At 45.2% G+C, this 16,880-nt stretch overlaps 1 protein-coding gene across 1 annotated transcript in view; it reads right to left on the bottom strand.

The window, feature by feature from the left end:
* Nucleotides 1-634: 634 nt before the first annotated feature.
* The window catches only part of lrrc75a (leucine rich repeat containing 75A), a 24,459-nt gene continuing 8,213 nt past the window's right edge, over nucleotides 635-16,880 (bottom strand). Inside the window, exons 2-5 of the mRNA XM_079271374.1 lie at nucleotides 15,692-15,820; nucleotides 7,838-7,950; nucleotides 3,183-3,456; nucleotides 635-2,110 (exon numbers count right to left, since the gene is read on the bottom strand). Coding sequence (XP_079127500.1) covers nucleotides 1,532-2,110; nucleotides 3,183-3,456; nucleotides 7,838-7,950; nucleotides 15,692-15,820 — 1,095 coding nt within the window. The 3' untranslated portion in view covers nucleotides 635-1,531. The remainder of the gene's footprint in view (nucleotides 2,111-3,182; nucleotides 3,457-7,837; nucleotides 7,951-15,691; nucleotides 15,821-16,880) is intronic.

Below are 16,880 nucleotides of genomic sequence, written 5' to 3'. Positions count from 1 at the left end.
CAACTACTGTAGTTTAAAGGGTCACTTCAGCAATTTAGTATTGCACAACCATAACATTTAGGGATCAGCAGCAGGACCGGGAGCCGGAGATGCACTGGTTTGCAATTTCAAACGAAATCTTCTTGCACACCAAAACGTTTACATGCTTGTCAATATGAACGATGTGTTGCAAGCAAGCAAGCAAGTTATTAAAGGCCTTCATTCTATTTTGTATTTGAATGCGACACACGCTCACAGCTCCGAAGGTGAACGCATGTGCAGCTGTCTGAGGGAAAAGTATGAATATATTTATTAATTCTTAACTGCTTTAATATGATGTGTTACTATTCTCCTCCTTTCCATTTGAATAAAACCGTTCCTCTCATTTTTATAATAATTCAACGGATAATATCACATATTAGGAGTCTGGTTCACATTTCTCTCAACATTTAAAAACATAAATCATGTTTAACATCTTGAACCATCCCAGACTACAAAGATAACATTAATTTGTGTCTTTCATCTTTAAATAGATGATCTATACGATCTAAAGAACAGTTAAAAACATTATACTTTATATACTGTACATCCAAATGTACAGTTTGTTTGTTAAAGCGTTGCATTGGACTATAAGTGAGCGGTTGAGGCCGGGTGGGCGCTACGTACCATGAGGATATAATCAGCAGCGTATAGGTGGATGTGATGGTCGCCGATATACACACACAGCACTGTAAGCATGAGGAGCACGAGTGGAAAATGATTACGAGGACAAAAGGCTCTGAATATGTAGTCCTGGCACGCCGGCACGTCTCTTTGGGACACACTGGAATAATCTCGTCCTCTCGTTTCTTCCTGCTTTCCTCGCGATCCTCCAATGTTCCCTGTTTTCATTCTTTATCAGTTGTTTATTTCTTTTGGTTTCAGCTGACTCATTTCATCGCACTGCACTTCTCTTCCACTGAAGACTCGGTGCAGCTGTTCTCTTTTTATTTTATCTTATCGAGAAGCAGTCATCTTGACTTTTTGATTCTCCGTCTATCTTCCGATCCACCTGCTCGTACGCGGACGTACGCGGGAGGGAAAATATTTAAATCACTTCTAGTTTTTGGCAACAACAACAACAAAAAATAACAATTTCAAAAAGGTTTAAAGGGCCGTGACTAGTTTGTGTGTGCATTTGTTTTTTCCATCTTAACGGGACGTGTCACAGGCACATGTAGGCATCACAATGGTTAAAAGGAGGAAAAGGACCTGAATAAAGATTCTATACGTAAAAGCCTCATGAGACATAACCATGTCTATTCTACGCGTTAGCATCCTCAGTCTACGATAAAAACGGACGTCCTGTCGGGCTCCTCTCATGTTCTCAGACGCCTGAACGCCTCCTGGCGGTGCGTTCATGTGGATCACGTCCTTCCCGACGCCGACAGCCTCTCTGACTTCGAGCACACTCAGTTGTCCTCCGAAGGAGACTTCTCCCTCTCGTCTCCTTCCGCACGGGACTCGACACACGGAGGGGAAACACGAGCAGGAGGAGGACGGGAGCAGCGGTTCAGGTCAAGCGATCCGATCGGTCCAAGTCGTCGTCCGCTCTCATTGGCTCCACGGCTCCGGAGGAGTGTTGCGACTGGCTGGAGCAGGACAGGTGGGAGGAGTCGTCGTCGGCCATCACCGCCCTCCGGCCCGGCCGCCGCGCCTCCTCCTCTGTCTGCTCCTCCTCCTCCTCCTCTCTCCAGCCCTTCCTCCTCCTCACAGCTTTCCTCTGCTCCCCGACCGTCCACATGCTCTCGTCCTCGTCGTCCTTCCCCTGCACCTCCCTGTCAAAGTCCAGCAGCTCCTCCATCATCTCCTCAATCTCCAGCTCTCCGTCCAGCTCCTCCTCCACCTCCGACCGGAGCTCGCCCATGCTCTCGGTCCGGTTGGCGTCGTCCGTCTCCTCCTCTTCCCCGAGCCCCCTCGGCCTCTCGGGGGGGTCGCTGGCCTGGCTCTCTCCGAACTCCAGGATGGTGGGCAGGTTCCCCTGTTTGGGACAACGCTTCCTCAGGCTGACCAGGAAGGGCTGCGGCAGGGAGAAGATGTCCACGTTGTTGCCCAGGTCGATCCACGTCACGCTGGGGAAACTGCCGGGATCCTAGGGGAGAAAATAATGAACAAACGTTATGATAACAAGAACTTTTACCTGGTTCTGAACCAGACTCAGTGTAGTCCTGATCCTCTATCAGACCTCCATCAGTACAGAGACCTTCAGAGAGAAGATGGTCTGTTTCTATAGAGTTGTTCTTGATGCTCGTCATCGGAGCCACCGGGTCGGATTCTGGTGAAACCAGATGAACTCATGCAGGTTCACCAGAACCTCCTTCAGCTCAGACTCCAGCAGAGACCGGTCCACCGTGGACAGACCCAGATCCTCCAGCAGAGACCGGTCCACCGTGGACAGACCCAGATCCTCCAGCAGAGACCGGTCCACCGCGGACAGACCCAGATCCTCCAGCAGAGACCGGTCCACCGTGGACAGACCCAGATCCTCCAGCAGAGACCGGTCCATCGTGGACAGACCCAGATCCTCCAGCAGAGACCGGTCCACCGTGGACAGACCCAGATCCTCCAGCAGAGACCGGTCCACCGTGGACAGACCCAGATCCTCCAGCAGAGACCGGTCCACCGCGGACAGACCCAGATCCTCCAGCAGAGACCGGTCCATCGTGGACAGACCCAGATCCTCCAGCAGAGACCGGTCCACCGTGGACAGACCCAGATCCTCCAGCAGAGACCGGTCCACCGTGGACAGACCCAGATCCTCCAGCAGAGACCGGTCCACCGCGGACAGACCCAGATCCTCCAGCAGAGACCGGTCCACCGCGGACAGACCCAGATCCTCCAGCAGAGACCGGTCCACCGTGGACAGACCCAGATCCTCCAGCAGAGACCGGTCCACCGTGGACAGACCCAGATCCTCCAGCAGAGACCGGTCCACCGCGGACAGACCCAGATCCTCCAGCAGAGACCGGTCCACCGTGGACAGACCCAGATCCTCCAGCAGAGACCGGTCCACCGTGGACAGACCCAGATCCTCCAGCAGAGACCGGTCCACTGTGGACAGACCCAGATCCTCAACAGAAAGCAAAGGATCTCATTTACAGGAGTTACACTGTACGATGCTGCGATATCACATTTAAAAAAAAACATTTTAGCGACTCGCTGACCTTCAGAGCGTCAGTCACCTCCTTCAGAACCGCTCTGGTGAGCCGGTTCCCGTTCAGCGTCAGGGTCTCCAGGTGCGGCAGGGCGGCCAGCGTGGGCAGCAGCAGGAGGAAGGCCTCGTCCGTCAGCTCGCTGAAGCCCATCTCCAGGCTCACCACGACGGACGCCTGGCGCTGCAGGTGAGCACACAGGCGCTCCATGTCCCGGGCCGCCAGAGGGATACCGGACAGGTCCAACGCCCCGCTGGACAGAGGGGCCGACAGCACCGCCTTCAAACTGGAGACAAACGCGTGAGTCGGCATTAAACGAGGATATTTGTGCCAATGGTTCGTCGTTAAATTCTTGAAACTGCTCATCTATTTCCCCATAAATGCCAAGAGCGTATCGCATAAAATCTTCATACTTATGCATTTTTTTTGGACTGTACTTGTAACCACTTCTCATTCCATAGATTAAAGATAACTACATACTGTGCACATGTATCCGCCTGAAACAACTTAGTTATGTTTCGGCAACAACACTACTTGGTTCGGTTGAGGAAAAGATCAGGTTTGGGTTAAAATAACTAAATATGTCTAATAACTTTAGTGATCCTCTGATTTTTCTTCCAGCGTCACCATGAGGTTGACATTTTTGGTTTTGAGGGAAATATCTCAAAAACGTATCGAGTGATGCATGACATTTTGTACAAACATTCATGATTTCCAGAGGATGAACCCTCATGACTTTGGTTATCCTCTGACATGAAGTTCACAGTTGAGGTTTTGAGTGAAATGTCTCAACAACTACTTGACGGATTGGCATGCAATTTTGTACAAACATTCATGATTTCCAGAGGATGAACCCTCATGACTTTGGTTATCCTCTGACATGAAGTTCACATTTGAGGTTTTGAGTGAAATGTCTCAACAACGACTTGACGGATTGGCATGCAATTTTGTACCAACATTCGTGGTTTCCAGAGGATGAACCTTAATGATCCTGAATAGGATAACCTCAACCTGTCACTGCAGTTTATTTAGCAATCAATTACAAAAAAATAAATACATATTTCCGCAACGCTACACCTCTCTGTCTCTGAAAGATGTGAAGCCGCCCACTTGTTTCCTGAAACGGACTCACGAGGTGAATCCAGGTGAAAGGGACGTGTCACCGGCTGCATCCAGCTCAGACATGTGATGTATATAAATGGAGGTAGTGGGGGGGCATATTGTACAGAGGTTGTTTTAAATATTTAATGAGAAGAATATCTGTGTTTCTGTCTCCTACAGAGCCTCCTCTTTTCTCTCCTCTTCTGTTGTGTGACGGAGAAGGTGAGAAAACACCTCCTTCCTCTCCTTCTTGTGCAACAAGCTTTTTTGCTCAGGTGTGAGCGGGTTATGTTTCCTACAGTCGACGAGCAGGAGGAACGTCTTCCTGTTAAGATGCAGGACTGGTCTCTGTCTGAGATGGTTTCACGGACACATTTCAAGAGACGTCCATGACGCCAGTAGTTTGATGTCATCATGGGAGCTGCATTTATGAAGAGTCACATTCCAAGCAATCACTCCCGCATCTGATTACACTGATTAAGGCCAACTTCAGCACAACACCCGTCACTTGTTTTGTGACTCATGTTTATTCCCAGTGGGACCAGTGACCTCCTGTAGCTGTGTGAATAACGGGGGTTGTTACCCACCCAGAGCTCCACGGACCCTCTGTACGGAGTAACGCCTCATTGTTCCCGCGGTATTTATGTTATGGATAATCCACTGAATAGTTGCCAAATGTTCCTGTTGTACGCGACGGGGTCAGCAATTCCTTTCTTTGAGATAGAAGTTTGGTTTAAAGTACATTTTACGTGGATTTCACACACAAAGAAGAAGAAGTGGCTCAGTTTCTTGTTTCTGGTGAGCGCTTCTTAAAAGATGTAGAATCATTTGTAGGGGACAGAAAAATGTTCTCCTCAGAGAGTTACTGAGAGAGAAGGATTCAGAGGACCAGTCAAGGGAAACAAGAAGAGATTTGGATTAAAATGAGAAAAGGGAAAAAAAAGAAACAAAGTGCTTTTGAAGCGCTCAGATTAATTTCAAAACTCTCCAGTTTGTAAGTTATAGCCAGCATTAATATTTGAACGCTCGCAGCATGTGGGCTGCTCAGACTCAAAACAGACCTACAATTGAATTTCATTCAAGTGAATGAAATGGAATTTTAAAAAAGTCAAAACAAATGGAAAAGTCCCTCTTTCATGCACAATAATACCAAAAAAAGCAGCAGAGCGGCATAATGAACAAATCAACTGGGACATTATAGACACACCGAGGGATTTACGGTGATAACTGCCGCAATAAAGTCATAAAACACAGAGGTTCGGACCTACATAAGAAGTGGACGTAGTCATCGTGACGTCACCCATTGGTCTGTCGTGTTTTGAAGCCTGGAGTTTGGCGTTTTGGCGGTCGCCATCTTGGTTTTTGCAACCAGTGAACAGGAAGTGATCATATCTGGACTGAGGAGGAGCGACGTAGAGACGCCGTATACGTCTCTGGTGGAGACCTGTCAACCTCTCTCTGCTGGAGCTCAGGTGGGAAGCAGCCAATAAATATGTCCGTGCAGCCGTCACAGCCGGCCAATCAGCAGACGGCACACAAGACGTTGGTAGGCAGACGGCTCAAGAAGGTAAAACGCATTATTAGGGATCATATTGGTGCGTTATGGGGTTTCCATGGCAAACAATCCGACCTCGGCAAGACCTCATTATTTCCCTTCCGGCCTCGTGAAAACTAGCCGTTAGGATAAAACACAAAGATGGAGGCAGACAGACAGATTCAGGTCCAGACAGACAGGCGGTTGTTTACGCGTTGGTTGGTTGTCGATCAACATCTCGCCTGATGCTTTTTGGTTTGCTGCTCCGAGGATGCTGTGCTGGAGGCTCTCCAGCCACTTTGTATGAATCAAACAGTATGATGGGAAAAACTAGGGGGGGGGGGCAACATGGTCAGAAGAGAGGTCTGAACTACTATTGGTGTTTCACTTTGCATCATTCACAATGGGGTGGCAAACTCAATCCATCACAGCTGACGGGCAAATAAAAAGCAGAGAAACCTGCTCAGTGTAACCCTGCCCAGGAGAGTCTGTGCTGTCACGTTGTTTACCTCGGTTTTCCCTGAGGGGGTCTCAGACCTCGCTGGTAAACAGAGAGGAGACCAGGTCTGCTGGCTGCTCCAGACACTCAGCTGTGCAGCGGCCTCATTTCAAACCACCGAGTGGAACTTGTTGATCGCAGTGAGAGGAGCCGTTGTTAAGCAGCCAGACAGCGAACAGTGAGCCTTGTTAGTCCTGCTTTGTTTTTCACCATTCACAACTACTCTTGTTGAATAGACAGTAAAAAACTGGCGGCCAGTTGATTCACATGTGTATTTATGTTCCTTCTTCAAAAGCAATGAGTTTCACGACTAAAGAAGCGGTTTTTTTTCACATTTTGATCACTACGATCCCAAGAAAAAGGTCCGTCAGCGACGTAAGAGCTGAATCTGGGTTACAGCAGGTTAGGGTCAATAAAAGATGGTGAAATACTTCGTCAGGTTGAGGAACAGATCGTGGTTTGCGTTAAAATAACAACAAAAGTGCCGTTAACGAAGTACGCAAGTTACGTGAGAAATTAATCAACGTTGAATTCTCGTTTCACGCGGTCTCCTGGGTGAAAGACGTATACGGCGTCTCTACGTCGCTCCTCAGTCCAGATATGGTCACTTCCTGTTCACTGGTTGCAAAAAAGCCAAGATGGCGACCGCCAAAACGCCAAACTCGAAGCTTCAAAACGCGACGTCACGATGACTACGTCCACCTCTTGTATACGGTCTATGGTCTGGATTCAGTTTTTCATTCAGAAACATTTTTCATCCTTTTTGTCGGCTCTGAGAGAGTCTGATGTATTTACTGTGGAGATATGTTTATGGTTGTGTGTGTGTGTGTGTGTGTGTGTGTGAGGCGTTAATGACGTGTATCCCACGCGGAAAAAGATGCTTCAATCTCGCCGGTCGCCCCGAGACTCACGAGTAAACGGGGCGCGTCTCTCCTCCGGCTAATCACGCTGACTCGAGTTCATGCCAGCATGAAGTGCCGAGTGCAGCGCTGCGTTGATTAACGTTTGAGATGGTTTACAGCGAAGTCAGGGGAATTCCAGCACCCCCCCATCTATTAAAATGTGGGCTATTAATGTTATTAGTATTGTGTGTTACATTGTTATGATCACAGAGCCACTTTAAGGATTTAAGTTTCATTTCAACTATTTTTTTGGAGCGTCAAACATTTCATTTCCTGCATTGTGGTTGAATTTTATGCATTTTATTTCCACTGCATGCAGGTGAAAAGAGGAAGAGAGCTGCCGCTGTACGACGTGAATACAAATGACTGTGATCTAAAGTCACACTGAAACACAAACAACATAATGTGGATAAACATAAAGACGAAGAAGAAGAGAGAGAAATAAAAAGGCAAAGAGAAGGAACCGTGTCCACCAGACGGCGGGGAAATAAAAGAGACGTCACTGGATTCATTTATTCGTGGCACCCAGAGGAGCAGCAGACGATGACACATTGGTGACACACTGAGACGTTAACACACACACACACACACACACACACAGAGGAAACATCCTGAGCACCAACACACTCACCAGGCCTGAGGTTTCCTCTTGAGGAGGCCCTGTCTCCTCCACTGAGAGTGGGGGCTGAGATGATACGTCAGCTGACGGCAGACTTTCTCCATCGCCCCGAGAGAGTCGCCCTCCTGTCGGACACAAGAGACAGAAACTCAGTCAGCTGACTGGAGGAGGAACAACAGCACTGGTGGCCGTGTTGGAGGGATTAGACGGTAGAACCGCTGCTTGCATTTAAAATGCCAACAGAACCTTTTTGGAAATTTACGTGAAAAACCTGAGATACTCTCTGAGATTTGAGTCATAAATTCATGAGAAATGAACTGTGAAAAGTTTGAATTAAAGTCGTGAATTTACGAGAAAAAAACTTGGTTATTCTCTGAAATTAAAGTCTTAAATTTAGGATAAAAGAAAGTCCACTTCTCCCCCTCCTCCTATGAGACATTACAGTAGCATTGGAACTGTGAAGGAGCAGTTGCACTAATGTTTCCAGTTACATGTGTTGAAGTGCTTCATTGGTGTGGTGTGTTTCAGGTCTCTGTAGCGCGTCATGTTGGACACGACATCGTGACAGAATGAGCCGGAGCGGTGAAGTGTTACAAGAGCAACAGACAGGAGGAAGTCACTAAAGGATTTGAGGACCACTGGAGCGAAGAATTAGGAAACACACCTTCTGTGATGTGTTTGATTTGACAAGAACACACCCACCCACCCACCCACCCACCCACCCACCCACACACACACACACACACACACACACACACACACACACACACACACACACACACACACACACACACACACACACACACACACACACACACACACACACACACACACACACACACACACACACACACACACGCTGAAGCTGGGGAATTGAACGCTACATGCTGAGTTGATCGGTTGTGTCCACAATCACAATTATTGTGATGTTCTGGACCTCGTTACATTTTAATTGAGTAGCCTATCTCTGGTTTAGAGGATTAAATGTTTACAAAATCTGAATTCATCCATAATCCATCCACTCTTTTGGACATAAACCACCTCAAGCGAGCGTAAAACCTGGTTTTTTTTCCACAGTTGAGGAGGTTTTAGTGTATTTTGCCACTTTTAAAGAGCTTTTCTAATGAGATACTTCAAAATGAACATGAGAATACATGAATGGAAACACGGCTATTACAATAAACCCTTCTGAGTTTTCATCATGTGGAGAAAAGTGAACAAGGAAGCAATTTCAGACAAACAGCCACCGAATTACTGATGATCGGCCTCATTTCTACCCGTCTGCCTTGATGTCACCACAACCTTCCTCTGTACCGTGTGTGTGTGTGTGTATTGAAATTTATTCATTCAGGTGGTGAGTCAGGTTTGTGGTTCCCGAGTTTTGAGTCGAGAGCAGATGGTGAGGGGAAGAAGTGATATCAACAAAGACACTCAGTTCTTAAACTGTGAAGTACCACATTGTTGTTCACGTCTGTGTGTGTGTGTGTGTGTGTGTATATTTTTGCTGTGTAAAATACTGCAGGGCAATAGCTGAATGGTAAAGCACAAAAAAAAATACAATTTTCTAGCAGACAGCATTGATGAAGGTGAATAAATTGATGCAAAAAATCTCTAAAAGCCCACTAAAGTAATGCCTGGTGAGCATTTAGCAGTGAAAGAGCCAGATATTTATTCTAGGGGCTGGTGGAGACCAAACCAGAGCAAAAAGAGAAAATACTGGACTTAAATATATCTGTATACATAGACAGGGACTAAGTTAAGACGTATTGTGCTGTGTTTCGTACTGACACTCTGAATGCAGTAAAGAGAGTCTCGTCATGTCAATAAAGCTCCATGAATTGAATCGTGTTGAAGTGAATGAGCGAGAACTGGGGTCGATGAAAAACAGCAGCCTGCAGCCTCTTCATGGCTTCCCTGTGGCCTTCTTCACATTTCACCGCATCCAGCTCTCACTCCCTCGTCATCCCTTCGATCTCTTCTCCTTCGTTTTTTCTTTTTCTCTGTCCTTCTCCCTCTCTCGTCCTCTCTCTCTCTCGTTACATTGTTGATATAGAACACATCTATGAATCTTTTTCCCGTCTCCAGAGAACCGATGACCTCTCCTCTGCCCCCGTCCCTCTGTCTTATTTATCTGTCTGCTTCATCTCTATTCCTTCCCCTCAGGCCAACCTGCAGATGAAGTTATTTTGCACGGTACAAATGGAGCCCATTACTTTTGTCGTATTTGTCTTTGCACGCCCTGCATGCTACGGTAAATTACGGCAGAACTGTTCCTCCATTCTGCGGGTGAATTGTTTGGATAATTCAATCTTATAGCTGTCGTTTCAGCGGTCAGGAGGTGAAGGGGAAGACCTGGCAGCGAGCTGACGGAGTATCAGGGCTGGATCTCAGATCCCAGGAAGGGGCCACTTAATGTGCTCTACTGGGGTAAAGGTTTACAGAGGACACTGATGTCTGCTGTGTCAGGGTGGGAGTTACCTTTTACAACTGGCATTACAACTGGGATTTAAAAAAAAGCTATTTCAGTGTTTGTTGCACTCACTGATAAAAATATAAGATTCTGTACATAAAAACAAAAGGTTAGGGATTACAGCTGCAGACTATAGCTAAGCTATGTCGTGTCCTCTTTGAGCTGCAGGCTGACGTTAAGGTACGCAGTGTCGTCTTTAAGCTGCAGACTAACGTTAAGCTATGTCATGTTGTGTTGTCTTTGAGCTGCAGGCTAACGTTAAGCTACGCCCCATCGTCTGAGCTGCAGACTAACGTTAAGCTACGCAGTGTCGTCTTTAAGCTGCAGACTAACGTTAAGCTATGTCATGTTGTGTTGTCTTTGAGCTGCAGGCTAACGTTAAGCTACGCCCCATCGTCTGAGCTGCAGACTAACGTTAAGCTACGCAGTGTCGTCTTTAAGCTGCAGACTAACGTTAAGCTACGCAGTGTCGTCTTTGAGCTGCAGACTAACGTTAAGCTACGCCCTGTCGTCTTTGAGTTGCAGACTAACGTTAAGCTACGCAGTGTCGTCTTTGAGCTGCAGACTAACGTTAAGCTACGCCCTGTCGTCTTTGAGTTGCAGACTAACGTTAAGCTACGCCCTGTCGTCTTTGAGCTGCAGGCTAACGTTAAGCTACGCAGTGTCGTCTTTGAGCTGCAGACTAACGTTAAGCTACGCCCTGTCGTCTTTGAGTTGCAGGCTAACGTTAAGCTACGCCCTGTCGTCTTTGAGTTGCAGGCTAACGTTAAGCTACGCCCTGTCGTCTTTGAGCTGCAGGCTAACGTTAAGCTACGCAGTGTCGTCTTTGAGCTGCAGACTAACGTTAAGCTACGCCCTGTCGTCTTTGAGTTGCAGGCTAACGTTAAGCTACGCCCTGTCGTCATTGAGCTGCAGGCTAACGTTAAGCTACGCCCTGTCGTCTTTGAGTTGCAGACTAACATTAAGCTACGCCCTGTCGTCTTTGAGCTGCAGACTAACGTTAAGCTACGCCCTGTCGTCTTTGAGCTGCAGACTAACGTTAAGCTACGCCCTGTCGTCTTTGAGTTGCAGGCTAACGTTAAGCTACGCCCTGTCGTCTTTGAGTTGCAGGCTAACGTTAAGCTACGCCCTGTCGTCTTTGAGCTGCAGACTAACGTTAAGCTACGCCCTGTCGTCTTTGAGCTGCAGACTAACGTTAAGCTACGCCCTGTCGTCTTTGAGTTGCAGGCTAACGTTAAGCTACGCCCTGTCGTCTTTGAGTTGCAGGCTAACGTTAAGCTACGCCCTGTCGTCTTTGAGCTGCAGGCTAACGTTAAGCTACGCCCTGTCGTCTTTGAGCTGCAGACTAACATTAATCAACTCCGTGGGCATGGTTTCGAAATGGCTTATTATTCAGCTGGCACGGATTTTCACATCAATGCATATTTAATTTTTAACATATGACCCCAAGAGGTTTCCATACTGTCACCAGACCAGAAATTCAGAATGGGATGAGTCTCCAAAAACCCACACTAAAGTACGGTGAAGGGATGACGTGGTCACAGTTAATAAAAGGACAAATGTTAGGCACTGGCAAATTAAACCCTGTGACCAAAGCAGTGACACAAATCTGAAACCATGAATCAGAGCCGATTGTCTCATATCTGACATGTAATAAATGTTCAGTAACAGCAGGGTCAAACGCATACAGACATTAATACTGTACTGCAATTATAATAAGAAGATAAGTGGGAAGACCGGAGAAATGGGAAGAATAAAGGAGTCAAAAGGAGAAGAGAAACAAAACACAGCAGCTGCAGTGATGAAGCTCTCTGTACAGATTCACAAGCCACCCTGCTAAGCTGGAGTCACACTGCAACGAATGCAACGAACCTTTCACCCACTCTACCAGAGACGTATACGGCGTCTCTACGTCACTCCTCAGTCCAGATATGGTCACTTCCTGTTCACTGGTTGCAAAAAAACAAGATGACAACGGCCAAAAGGGTTCCAATCCAATGATTTTCGTCCGTTTAGTATCTCCTGTGTAAGTGTTTCAGTGGTTTTTCGACCCCTACATTCCTGCTCTTACTTTCATCGTACAGGTCGATCAGGAGTGTGTTTTACAGCATTATCCATTCACTTTATTTATGATGAGTGTATAATACCATAACCGAAATCAAATCAATGCATACTTTGAATAAAACAATTGGGTTTAGCTGTTGAAATATAGAATATTTAGTTTGTGGCATATATTTACTTATTCTGATTTATTGGTGATCTATTTTTGTTAATTGTTTCAGGTTCTCCTTAAATGAAGCGTAGAGAGGATTAACACTGATGTAATTAATGATTATATTTATATTAATGCACCGACACAACTACCTCCAATCTTTTAATCCCGTCTGTTGACTGACCAGGTTTTCAGTCCCGTTGTTTATTTGTGGAACGGAGCGAAGCAAACAGTGCAGATAATAAGCAGAGCTCGGTGAATGTGGTGTTGAGGGGAAAACAACAATCTGAAAACAGCTTCCCTCCTCAGTTATCAGCTGCGCGAAGGCAGAGCAGGTTGTGTGTGTTGTGTCTCTGAAGAAAGTCGAGATGGAAATTTCCTCTGAGGAGGAAGACTGTCAACATCTGTTTCTGTCTGGCTGTGTAGTCTGCAGCGATGAACGAGACGTAGGGATGCAAAAAATCTAAAGAGGAAACCTAAATCCACCATTTTTAGTCAGTCATTTCTACACATAATCACTTTATTTAACATATCCTCATACAGCGGTTTGTGTATTATCTTATAAAGAGGTTTGCTATTAATTCAGCAAAACGTGTCAATTTACGCTCGTTACATGAAATACAGCCTTTTCAAAATAAATGTCCGACCTCACAGGAAACAACTTTTGAAAAGATGGTGAAATACTTAGCTAGGGTTAGGAAAAGATCGTGGAATACTGCGATAGGTTGAGGAAAAGATCGTGAAATACTTAGTATTCGGAAAAGATCGTGAAATACTTAGTTTTAGGAAAAGATCGTGAAATACTTAGTATTCGGAAAAGATCGTGAAATACTTAGTATTCGGAAAAGATCGTGAAATACTTAGTATTCGGAAAAGATCGTGAAATACTTAGTTTTAGGAAAAGATTGTGAAATACTTAGTTTTAGGAAAAGATTGTGAAATACTTAGTATTCGGAAAAGATCGTGAAATACTTAGTTTTAGGAAAAGATCGTGAAACACTTAGTTTTAGGAAAAGATCGTGAAACACTTAGTTTTAGGAAAATATCGTGAAACACTTAGTTTTAGGAGAAGATCGTGAAACACTTAGTTTTAGGAAAAGATCGTGAAACACTTAGTTTTAGGAAAAGATCGTGAAACACTTAGTTTTAGGAAAAGATCGTGAAACACTTAGTTTTAGGAAAAGATCGTGAAATACTTAGTATTTGGAAAAGATCGTGAAACACTTAGTTTTAGGAAAAGATCGTGAAACACTTAGTTTTAGGAAAAGATCGTGAAACACTTAGTTTTAGGAAAAGATCGTGAAATACTTAAGTTAGGTTTCGGCCACAAAACGACTGAAGTTAGGTTTCGGAAAAGAAAGTTGCTTGGGTTAAAATAACTACGGAAGTGGCGTTACTTGTTTACGGAAGTAAATGACAAGTAAATCAACATTGACTTCTCGTTTCACACGGGCCACGAGTCATCTGGGTAAAAAACTGTTTCTGTTTGAAATTTTTGCAGTATTCAGCGTTTTCCATGTTGTTTATTCTTTACGGTCCCGGAGTGTAAAGGCCTTAATAAGTTGTAATATTGTTATTGAATGAAAATAATTACAATATTTTTCCAGTGAAGCTCCATGTTACCACAAAACCGCACCGGTGACAGCAAAAAAAGTGTCCCTGATGGTTTTGGAAAAAGAGACATTCATGGCCCATCAGAAGAGAAGCAGTGAGGCCTCAAACATCTGTGATGGCAAGTTCAGGAGAAGTAAAACAGAACAGCAATCAAACATGTCAGACAGGACGGAAAGAGCAGAGCGAGGAGGAAATAACACCTCTCTCCGCTCGTCGCCTCCTTTACTTCCTCTCTTGCTGCCTTCCTCTCCGCTCATAACAACACCCTCTCTGGCGTTTCTATCACCCCTGCTCCACTTTTTATCATCATGAATCGTACACAAAAGCCTTTTCCTTGATTTCCTCTGCAGCTTCAGCATGAGTGTAGACTCTCCCGCAGAATGTGTCCTGTACACTGATAACGAGCATTTTTCAGCTCCAACGATGCATTCAGGGACTCATAATACAAATCTGATTCCACTTACAGTGAATACAACATTTAAAGAAAATTATTTTGTATTCTTTCGGCAACAAAAGCTGGAGACATGTTCATCTAGTTCTCCTAAATGTGAAAACCTTTCGTCTTATTTGATCATTCAGAAGCTGTTCTCACGTCTCTGTTCACTAAAATACAAATCACCTTCTGGGTTTAGCTTTATATTAGAAGCTTAAATATTAACGCATTTATATTCCTTCAGCAGATATCTAGAGGAAGATTTAGAAGGTTGACCTGTGACATTAATCCTTAATTCATTCATACAAATAGCAATAGACCAGCATAGACCAGTGACTGAACGTAACGTTAGCCTCACATTAACATCAGCTTACCTTCATATAAACTATTTGTAAGTACACATATATATATAAATATATATTATTTTTTCGTACAGGACTTGGTTTTGTGTATGTGCGTAATTACTGTATATTCCAACAATAACACATATCTCCAGCATCCTGTTTTCACAGGAAACACATCACATTAAGGAGGCAAAATGGTGTTTCACGAGGTCAGAGGAGAAACATGACAGCCACACATTACTCAAACATGAATTAGAACAATTAGCTTTTCACATTCAAAGCTGGAGGAAAGATGTCCTCCAGCTGTTTCTCACATGGCTCTTAACATCAACAACAAATGCCGGCAGCATCGCGGTCAGCAATGTTTCAGCACAAGCAGCGCGCTACGATCAGGTCCTCTCAATTCACATCTTCATCTCCATCACGCCTCCTTCCTCCCTGCATCATTCATCCAGCATGGCTGCTGTCACGCTTTCTCTTCCCCCCGGTGACATACTGGACAACGTGAATGAACAAGCACAAAGGAGGCGTCCTCAAGGACGCACGCACGCACACACACAGAGACACACGCACACACACACACACACACACACACACACACACAGAGCACTTCCGTAACCCAATAGTGTCACAAAATGATCATCTGATAGCAGCAACGAAATGAATCATGGCCGTCTGTGTGTGTGTGTGTGAGCATGCACACACGTTTACTGTAATCGCCACTATCTGTGCAGTGTGTTTCAAGTTAGATGACACGTGTGTGCGTGTGTGCGTGTGTGTGTGTGTGTCCTACCGTCTTGGGGCAGTGGATGTATCGCGCCAGGCTGATAATCAGGTCATGCGTGATGGGGTCGACCAGGTTTCTGAAGCTGGCGTAGCGGTACAACACGTCATCCAGAGATGTTGACTCCATGCCCAGGTCCTACACACACGCACACACACACACACACACACACACACACACACATCAAGATCATCATATTCACATTTACATAATTGTGCAACAGTACCCGCATAGGCAACACTCTTATATGCAAGGAAAGGCAATTTATTTATACACTATATTTCGTGCACATAAACTAACAAAAGATAAATTCAAACACAGAAACGCAAATAAACTACACAATAACTATGAATCACACATCCATTTGTTTTCCTTTATTACCAAACATAACAAAGTACAAATTAATTAATGCACATATGAATCCCCACATACACATTAATCTCTCTCGTGTGTCGTTTTTGAGCTTCAAACACTTCATTTCCTGCGAGCTGGAGAATTCTGATGCATCAGCTTATGATGGGAATATCCTCAGATTTAGTTTTTTTAAAGGAAAACACAGGCGACAAGTCATGATATTAAGACATGATGGAATAGAATGCAGGAAGTCAAATATTCTCTTCTGCAAATCAGCTTTTCTCATCCGATGTTATCCCTCCCTAGTCAACTCCAAGCTTCACATGGTGGTCTCACGATGAAATTGTGAAAAATGTGAATTTGAATGTGGGACTTAACTGGCATTAAAAAGCAGACACACACACACACACACACACACACACACACACCCCTTCCAGCACTGTCTGAACGCCCCCCCCCCCCACCCTCATTAAGAAACGCGACCCTAAAGCATCGAATTAAATTGCCTGTTGCATTGCTTTCAAGCCCGTCTGTCTGCTTGCTGCTGAAGGCGTACGGACAGCGTACGGATCATTAACCTGTTGGCGGCGCTTCATGCATGAACAGCTGCCTTGTTACATCTTAAAAAACATGAATGACGACTCTGCTTGACAGACACTTTACAGGACTGTAAAGAAGCTGCTGAGCGTCAAAGCAACGCGATGGCTGCACGTATTCAGCCTCACACCATTTGTTCGACATTAATAATTTAGATTATTATCGTGCTCCATTATAAGCATTTAAAAAATGGACTTTGTTTGGAAACAAGATTCAAAGTTAAAACCATCAGCAGCTCCTAAAAGCT

This window comes from Melanostigma gelatinosum (assembly GCF_949748355.1).
Source record: "Melanostigma gelatinosum genome assembly, chromosome: 7".
Classification (NCBI taxonomy): Eukaryota; Metazoa; Chordata; class Actinopteri; order Perciformes; family Zoarcidae; genus Melanostigma; species Melanostigma gelatinosum.
This window is presented reverse-complemented; position numbering and strand designations above follow the sequence as displayed.